The sequence below is a fragment of the Echinops telfairi genome, unplaced genomic scaffold (genome assembly GCF_000313985.2).
Source record: "Echinops telfairi isolate 266 unplaced genomic scaffold, ASM31398v2 ScPeMD7_31;HRSCAF=116, whole genome shotgun sequence".
In the NCBI taxonomy this organism is placed as follows: domain Eukaryota; kingdom Metazoa; phylum Chordata; class Mammalia; order Afrosoricida; family Tenrecidae; genus Echinops; species Echinops telfairi.
Genome location: NW_022103928.1, coordinates 27,064,390 through 27,073,603, shown reverse-complemented (window position 1 = coordinate 27,073,603; position 9,214 = coordinate 27,064,390). Strand labels below are relative to the sequence as shown.

At 47.5% G+C, this 9,214-nt stretch overlaps 1 protein-coding gene across 2 annotated transcripts in view; it reads right to left on the bottom strand.

Moving 5' to 3' along the window:
- Window positions 1–495: 495 nt before the first annotated feature.
- Window positions 496–9,214, bottom strand: part of CAND2 (cullin associated and neddylation dissociated 2 (putative)) — a 34,094-nt gene continuing 25,375 nt past the window's right edge. For both annotated transcript variants that reach the window (XM_045290093.1, XM_045290094.1), the window contains exons 13-16: window positions 8,665–8,834; window positions 7,004–7,168; window positions 3,907–4,014; window positions 496–1,348 (exon numbers count right to left, since the gene is read on the bottom strand). In XM_045290093.1, the coding sequence (XP_045146028.1) occupies window positions 1,124–1,348; window positions 3,907–4,014; window positions 7,004–7,168; window positions 8,665–8,834 (668 nt within the window). In that variant the 3' untranslated portion in view covers window positions 496–1,123. The remainder of the gene's footprint in view (window positions 1,349–3,906; window positions 4,015–7,003; window positions 7,169–8,664; window positions 8,835–9,214) is intronic.

Below are 9,214 nucleotides of genomic sequence, written 5' to 3'. Positions count from 1 at the left end.
TGTATGCTTAAATAACATGCTTACATCTTGACCTTTTGAGGTCTGGTAGAAATCTATTAAAGGAGAGGCATCCAGAAGAGTTAATGGAAAAATAGAATTTAAAATGCAGGATTTTTTTTCCATGAGCTTTTTGTATTTCATGTGATGCTAACTAGACGTTTTTGTGGAGTGCTGTTTGTGACTGGATGTGATTTCAGATTTCAGTTCTGATTAGGTCAGGGTTGGGGAGGGAACCTTTTTTACTGCCAAGAGCTATTTGAATCTTCACATCATTTGCAGGCCATACAAGATTATTAGCCTGCTAGATCTGGTCAAACATTTAACTCAATGAGATGGCCTGAACGGCTTCTCTGATGAAGCATGTGGTGAATGATAGTTGACTTTCTGAGCTGGCCATTCCCCCACTCCCTGTACCATAGTTGCCTGTACCATCATTTGGGAACTAACCCATTGGTCGTTTTCATGATAACTTGACTTGCTACTAGGAGAAACTGAGACTGTCGCAAAGGATCTTTTTTATTAGCCAGGGTCATCAGGAAAAAATCTTTGGCCTGTCACTTTGTTTCCTGGATACTAGAATTCAAGAATGACGTTCAAAACTTCCCACAGAGCACAAACCAGCTGATTCTCCAGGGGCATTCCACCATGAACAGTGATTTGTACTTGCTTTCTCCCAGGGTATGACAGGAATTAAAGGTGGGGGTCACACCTGTCCAATTAGAAATCCAAAACGTGGATCATGAGGTATTTGAATTGACTTTTAAGGTGCTCCCCAAAATGGAAGTGGTGAGGTGGAGACACTAGTGGACAGGAAGGTCAGCTTACTGCCTGCTGACCTTCCATGGTTGTGCATACAATTCTAGTGCTAGTGTTTCAGGAGATTCCTCAGCCTGAAAGGTGACTGGAGAGCACCAAGTGGCTTCTGGGTAAAGGCTCACGAAAATGCCCTCGCTCTAAGGCTGTCCTGAGTTAATAGGGCCCAATTGTCAATTGTTGGCAGGCTGGGGTCCCTAGAGAAGGCACTGAGCACGGACAGGAGGGGCCCCCAGGGGGCTGATGTGAAGGCAAAGTAGAGGTGTGAAGGGTGAGGCTTCAGGCCTGGGCTAGGAGGCTAGAGGAAAGACTAGCTGAGCTCCACAGATTCTGTGTTAGGGGGTGAAGCGGCTTCCTGGATGCTTTCAAAGAGGGCAGCAAGTTCTGGGTTGGATCGGATTTGGGAAGAGAAGTGAGCCATGGTGGGGCTTTCTCCCACTTCAGGGATGGCCAGCAGGGCGGCCACAGCCCTCATTGCTGAACGCTTCAGTTCATCTTGCTTCTCAAACTCCTGTTTGACGGAACCAGCTTTGACCTAAGTGTAAGCAGAATAGAAAAATGAGCACTTCTTGATCCTTCACTGAGCCTGGCCTCACACCATAACTGCGCTGGTTCTGGCTCCTCTCGCCACTGGCAGCTTGAATGCTATTTCCATGCTCCCCGACTTTCTTTCCCCAGATGATAGTTCTTGGTCAGCTTCAGGATTGCACGAGGAGCCTGTGAGCAGCTGATCTAAATCACCCTCCCCACATTTACTTTAATAATTTGATAATGACCAATCAGAACACACCCATTGTGACTCAGCAACCCAATAAGACAGTAGATCGGGTTTCCAAGACTGCGCATCTTTATGGGAGCAGACGGCCTCATCTTTCTCCCGTGGAGCAGCTGGTGCGTTTGGACCACTGACCTTGGATTAGCAGTTAAATGTTTAACCCACGGCGCACACAAGATGACAGTTGCTGAAAATCAATTTTCTTGATGGTTCGTCTCTACAAACAGATGCTAGCATCGTTTTTGAGCTGATAGTAAACTGCTTGACAGGAACTGACAGTCTTGTAGCTCACTCAGCCCTGCGCCTGCAATTAGTTCTACGAAAGCAGTTGGAGGGTAAACATCTGAGACCTTACATGGTTTCTATTTCCTTGCCCCCCGCCCCCCCACTCTCCTGCTGATTCAGAGAATCCCAATAATCCTATGGCTTATGGAAGAAAGACCAAACTCCTGCATCTGAGGGTAAGGCCCTCCCTACATCACACAGACAACACGTGAACTCTCCGTAAAGAACCTAATTAGTGGTGAAGAAGTTGACATTAGGGTTGAACAATTACTGGATCAAATGGCCTTTGTCTCCGGAGATCTGTGGCTTCTGGTAAGCACTTACTTGAGCCTCATTTCCCCATCTATAAATCAAGTGACTGAATCCCCCTCCCTGTAGGATTGTAATGGGTATTAAATGACTTACTAAATGGTCCACATTCCCTTCTCTGAAACCCTTATTTAAAAATTCAAAAAAAATTTTTGGATTTTAGAAAGAATACTGCAAACGTGTAGCAACGATGAAACACTACTTTCCTCTAGTTCCTAAATGCTTCCTCCCCTACCCCCACTATCATGATCCCAATTCTACCTTACAAATCTGGCTAGACCAGAGGATGTACACTGGTACAGATAGGAACTGGAAACGGAATCCAGGACAGATGATCCCTTCAGGACCAGTGGTGAGAGTGGTGATACCTGGATGGTGGAGGGAGGGTGGGGTGGGAAGGGGGAACTGATTACAAGGACCTACATATAACCTCTTCCCTGGGGGATGGACAACAGAAAAGTGGGTGAAAGGAGACATCAGACTGTAAGATATGACAAAATAATAATTTATAAATTATCAAGAGTTCATGAGGGAGAGGGGAGCGGGGAGGGAGAGAGAGAAGAGGGCAAACTAGTTCCTTGAAAACTAGTGCCCTCATATGTGACCTCCTCCCTGGGGGATGGACAACCGAAAAGTGGGTGAAGGAAGATGTCGGACAGGGCAAGATATGACAAAATAACAACTTATAAATTATCAAGGGCTCATGAGGGTGGGCGGAGCGGGGGGAGAGGGGAAAAATGAGGACCTAATGCCGGGGCTTACGTGGAAAGGAAATGTTTTGAGAATGATGAGGGCAATGACTGTACAAATGCGCTTTACACAATTGGTGTATGTATGGATTGTGATAAGAGTTGTATGAGCCCCTAATAAAATGATTTTTTTAAAAAAAAACTAGTGCCCTAAGGGTCTCTCTCTCTTTCTCTCTCTCTCTCTGTCCTCTTTAAGGCCCATTCTAAAATACTCTGCTCGCTTTTTAGTTAATTTCTCCCCTAAGCACCTGTTTTAGTCAACAGGCATTCAGCCCTAGACACTGACCAGGTGTAGCAAGCTCTGTCCCAACCCCGCCGCTTCCTGTGAGGGCTGCTCCAGATCCTGCTCCCGGACCCTTGAGACACTCAAGTGTCCCGGCAACTTCGCCCTGTATCAATCCATCCAACCTTTCCACCTTTCTAAGCGTCCATCCCACCTTCCCAACTAGGATGTGAGCAGCTGAGCGGAGAGAGCCCATTATGCTCAATGGTGTCTCCCCAGTACCTTAGACGAGACCTGGCACCCAGGAAGTATAATGAATGAAAAGTCTGGGCCCTAGCTATTGGGCCTGGGTCCCTAACATTGCCTCTCTTCCTGTGTGCAGACAGTGGGAGAAAGAATAAGCACTCTGAAGGGTCAGTGGTGCGGACCCCTGGTGGCAAATGGTGAAGCACTCGGTTGCTAATCAAAAGGCTGGTGGTTCTAATTTATCAGGGGCTCCATGGAGAAAAGGCCTGGTGAGCCGCCTGGAGAGATGACAGCCAAGGAAACAGCCGTTCTCTGTCACGTGTGGTGTCAGGAGTATGAGCGAAATCGATGGCTCACAACGGCAAGAGCAGAGCCACCATCAGAAGTGAAGGAAACCCTTCACACAGCGCTTGTAGGGCAGAGCCACTCATGAAGTGGGCTCTGATTTTGCTGAGGCCTGGTTTAGGTGTGCCAGGTACCGGGCCAGAGCGAGGTAAGGGGCTTACCTTTGCAGTGCAAGTGGCCTTGAGCGGCTCAATAAGCCGGTCCACCCTCTGCAGGACGGGAGCGGGGCACAGGGTAGCCAGTCGAGCGAGCATGATGAAGGTCAGCATCTGCCCAGGAGGAAGTAAGCGGTTCTTGGTGAAGATGGCCCAGAGCCACAGGTCGGTGGTTCTGAACCCCCAGGCCTGGACCCCCAATCCAAATTCCACCACCAGTTCCCTCTAGGGTCCTGCCTGAGTTGATGCCTCTCTGGGCCCGTTCTTCATCTGTAAAGTAGGAATGGTAACACAGGCTTTGCCAGTCCTGGGGGGATCAGGTAAGTTACAAAGAAAAGGGAGAGGATCTATGGAATAGCAAGAACTATTTTTGTAAAGCATACATTCGATATCCAGAATATATACAGGCGGTCTCAACAATAAAAACACAGCTCATTTGAAGATAGAGATAAAGGGCTTTCGACCTTTCTCCAGAGAAGACATCCAAGGGGCCACACAACATGAACCATCAGGGAAATGCAAATCAAAACCATAAGGAGATGCTAGTTCACCCCCACCCACCCCCAACTAGGATGGCTATTATTAGAAGAAGAAAAAAAGAGAGACTGAAAACTAGTAAGTGTTGACCAGGATGTGGAGAAACTGGAAGCCCATGCATTGTTGGTGGGGATGTAAAATGATGCTCTCACTGAGAAAAGGAGCCCTCCTACGTTGCATTGGGCTGCTGCTAATTGCAGGGTCAGTGGTGGGCATTCCACAGGCGAAAGACAAACCTTCTACTGCAGTAAAGACTTACATACAGCCTTGGGCAGTTTACTATACTCTGTCCTACAGGGTTGCAATCAGTCAGAATCAACTCAGGGGCAGCGAGTGAGAGCGAGCGAGCGAACAAGCTAAACATAGAAATACCTTAGACCCAGCAATTTCATTCTTAGGTATATTCCCAGAGGAATGGAAATAGGTACTCAAATATGTGTACCTCCCTGTTCATAGTAACATTATCCACACTGTCCACAACAGTCAAAATGTAAAGACAACCAGCCCAAGTAAGTGTTCATCAGAACATAAACAGATCAACAAAAGGTGGTACACATTCCTGTAATGGACTTGGTCCATTTCTCTTGGTCATAAAGAGAAATGAAATTTGGACATTGCTGAACCTTACAAACACGCTGCTCAGTGAAATAAGCCCACAAACAAGTTTCTAAAAACAGGGTATAAAGCAGTCTACATAGGTGCCACCTCATTTCTCTGCGATGCATATGCATATACATAGCTCCATGGCTTTGAAAGCCAGGACCCTGATTTCCCCTGTTTCCTTCACCTGTGTCCCCAGCACCTGGCAAACACCTGCCACCCATAACCAGTGGTTGACTAGAGACAGTAATGACTGCTGTGTGCTCAAACTGATTCACAATAGGGGTGGAGGGGAGGCTTGGGTGCTTCTTAACCAAACCAATTGCCATCAAGTCGATTCTGGTGCAATGTGACCAGTGTACGGCAGAGCAGCACGGCTCCATGGGATTTTCTTCGATGTAATCTTCATGTAAACCGTTTGCTAGGCCTTTTTTTCTGCAGCACCCCGGGTGGGTTCACACTGCCAACCTTGAGATTAATAGTCAACCATAAACCTTGAGTATTACTCCTTTTGCGTCATTGGAGTCTTTTAAGGCAAGCAAGCCTTCGGGTTCTCATTATTTCAAATTAGCTATTCATTACAAAAGAGATTCAGTCTCATGCTAGCAGAGCATAAAATAAAACACAAGCCTCAGCCCAACCTCACTCCCACGGGTAGTAAAATGCCTCAAAGTGCCAGGATATTCTGCAACTTGCTTTTACCATTCAACAGTGGGTCTTGGCAATCTTTCCATGTCAGTTTACAGAAACACCCGTCCATCTGTCAGTCTGCTGTACTGCGGTGGATTTCATGTTGCTAGGATGCTGGAAGCTATGCCACCAATATATCAAATACCACAAGTCACCCATGGTGGATAGGTTTCAGCAAGCGCTTCATGACTAATAGTAGACTGTGAAGAATGAAGAGGCTGATGACGAAAAATCAGCCGCCGAAAGCCTATGATTCGCAGCAGAACAAACACTGCCTGATACAGTGCTGGAAGATGTGCCCCTCGGGTTGGAAGGCATTCAAAACACAACTGGGGAAGAGCTGCCTCCCCAAAGTAGAGTCGACTTTAATGACAAGTTCAAGAAGAATGGCACTGCATTCCTCATCGAAAAGAACATTTCAAGATCTATTCTTGAAGTGCAAGGTTGTCTGTGATAGGATAATGTCTATATGCCTACAAGGAAGACCAGTTAATACAATTATCATTCAAATTTACTCACCAAACACTAAAGCTAGTAATTAAAAAATTGAAGGACTCTGTTTTACCTCAATCTGAAATTGATCAAAGATACAGTCAAGAGGCCTTGATAATTACTGATGATTGGAGTGAAAAAGTTGGAAACAAAGAGACAGAAGCAGTCATTGGAAGCTATGGCCTTGGTGACAGAAACACAGCTGGAGATGGCATGGTAGCATTTTGAAAGACCAATGACTTCTGCATTGCAGATACCTGTTTCCAACAACAAAAAGGGTGGATGTGCATGGGAATTTTACCAGAGTGCCTACACAGACATCTAGTTGACCACATATGTAGGAAGAGACAATGGAGAGGCTCAATATCATCAGCCAAAACAAGAGCAGGACTGATGTGGAACAGACCATTAATTGTTCATATGAAAGTTCAGAGCAAATATGTCCCTCGGGGCACTAAGGTGTTCCTGACTCAATGCATGGCATTTTCAATTGCCTCATACGAGACATATTAAATTAAGGGTCCAGTCCCCTAGCGGTAGCTGCCAGCTTTCCGTATTCCACAGAAAGCCAAGAAGGACAATCTTACACACAAATCTCTGAGAAGGTGAGGAGTCAGGCCAGAGTTAGGTCAGCAAAGCAGTGTGACCCTTGGGTTCCCGCTCTTACTGGAAAAGAACAAGACAGCTACTTCAGGGTGGTGCCAGGGGGTGGGGCAACCATATCCTAGACCTGGTCTGCCTGGCCATCACTTGGGCCAAGGTGGGCATGGGGGTGTAGTCCTACCCGGATATCATAGTGGTCCTTCAGCCCATCCTCCACATGGTTCAGGAACTCGCAGATGTCCAGCTGGCCCAGGCAGCTCTCGAGCAGCGAGTACATGCATTCAAAGGCTGCCTTCCGCACATCGAGCCCGTCGTCCACTGCATGCTTAAAGGGTCCCATCTCTACCTGCAGCAACAATTAGGAGATGTGACCCCAGGGTGTGAGAACACCTCTCATTTCCCATTTCTCACTCTAGTCCTCCATCATTTAACCCTGTGAGCCATCCCCAAATCAGGCCCTATCCTTTCGTGTCCTTGCCTTTGCCCAGCCTGCTACCTCAGTGCCCACCCTCCAAAATTAACCACTCTGAGAGTAATACTTGCTACAATTTACTGAGACGTTATTACAGGACAGGTGCCACTGATGAGTGCTGAAGTCAGAGAAAAGCTTACTGAAGCTTCGCAATAGCCCTAGGAAGAACGTCTAGTTAGTGGCTGCTTTGACAAACGAGGAAGCTAAAGGCAGCAAGGTTAACGATCTTACCCAAAGACACCAGAGCGTGAGAGACCAGACTGAAAGATCAGATCTCTGTGTTTTATGTGTATCTGTGTATGTATGTGTACACGTCTATGTGTGAGCTGTGATATGTAGGACACATATGTACACACAGTGGAATACTGCTCCATGAAATTCTGATGCATCCCACAAACAGAGGTGAGCCCTGCAAACAGCGTGTAAGGCGTCACAAAGAGCTCATTGCCCAGGATCTCACTTACATGAAATAAGCAAATATATATGAACGGAAGATTATCAGTGGTTACCGGAGGTGGGAAGAAGAGAGTAAGGTGGGATTTGCGGGGTGGGTGGTGGGTTAGGGAAGGCCTCAGGTGGTGGATTACCTTGGGAAAAGCCAGTGATCATGGTTGTATAACATGAAGAAGGCCGTCAATGTCACTCAATTGCACCTGTAGCAACTGTTGACTTGGGAAAACCAAACATAAAAAAACCCCAGATCTCTCAGACTATGCTATGCTTTTAACGGTAAACTTCTACTTACTCCTCAAAGCCCAGCTCAGATGTCCCCATTTCAGGAAACTTTTCCAACCTCTCAAAGCCGAGTCCTTTCCCCATCAGACCTTTTTATTACATTGTGGGATAACCTGCCTGTTTAGTCACCTTTTATCCAGCCCCTTAAATCCTTACTGCCCCAGGTGGAGTCTAAATAAGTGACGTAATTAGCAAGGTCGGAGTCCACCTTCTCCAGGAGGCCATGGTAGAAGCTTTACCTGCTTCAACCCCGAGTCCTAGTCCTGGGCCCAGATGGGAACCTCTGTTGAATGATTCATAACACAAGTGAACCCAACCACATGCCTGGAACAGCTCCAAGCACACCTGAGTCTATACCCAACGGCCCTATGATGCTGACACCATTCTGGTCCTGACTTTGGCATGAGGAGAAACTGACGTGCAGAGTGAATGAGGTTGCCCAGGCCAGGGCCATGCAGCTGGGAAGTGGAGGGCAGGACTAAATTCAGGCCATGACGCTTAGCGTCCACTCCGTGAGCTTCAACCTTGTCCTCACTACAGCCCCCTACCAGTTAGCACACAAGGTGGTGGCACGCTGGGCTCCTGACAAGTTGTTCTCACACCCAGACCTCCAGCCCACTCCTGCCTGGCCTCACCTCCCGGATGAGGTCCCGGCGGACCTTCGTCTCTTGGTAGAGGAGGGGCAGGATATGGCCCAGCAGGTCCCGAACAAGTGAGGGCTTGTTGTGCACGGCCGAGTTGAAGAAGGCCAGTGTGGCCCGGCGGACATTCAGGTCCGGGTCCTGCAGGCTCTCCATGAAATCTCCTGGCAGAGGATGAGAGGGAGCGTGAGGCCGGCTCAGCAACCACACCCAAGAGCCTTACACCTCCACGAACTATGAGGGCCACAAAAGAGACCCCATCTGAAATATAATTTAAGGAGAACATTTATTGAGCCATAAAAGAGATACAGATGCATCATCCAGTTGAGGGAGGCCATTAGCATGAGGTTAAAATGATGCCCAAGGATTGGCAATTGGGAAGCTAGATAGGAGGGAGGGAGGGCAAAGGAAACTGTCACAAAAGCATGACTGCTGGCAGATCAACCCATCACGGTTACCAGTGGGACTAGGGAAGCAGGCGCAGCACCAGGATGGGGATGAGATGGACATTGTTAGATAGAAAGACTTACAAGATTGGTCCAGG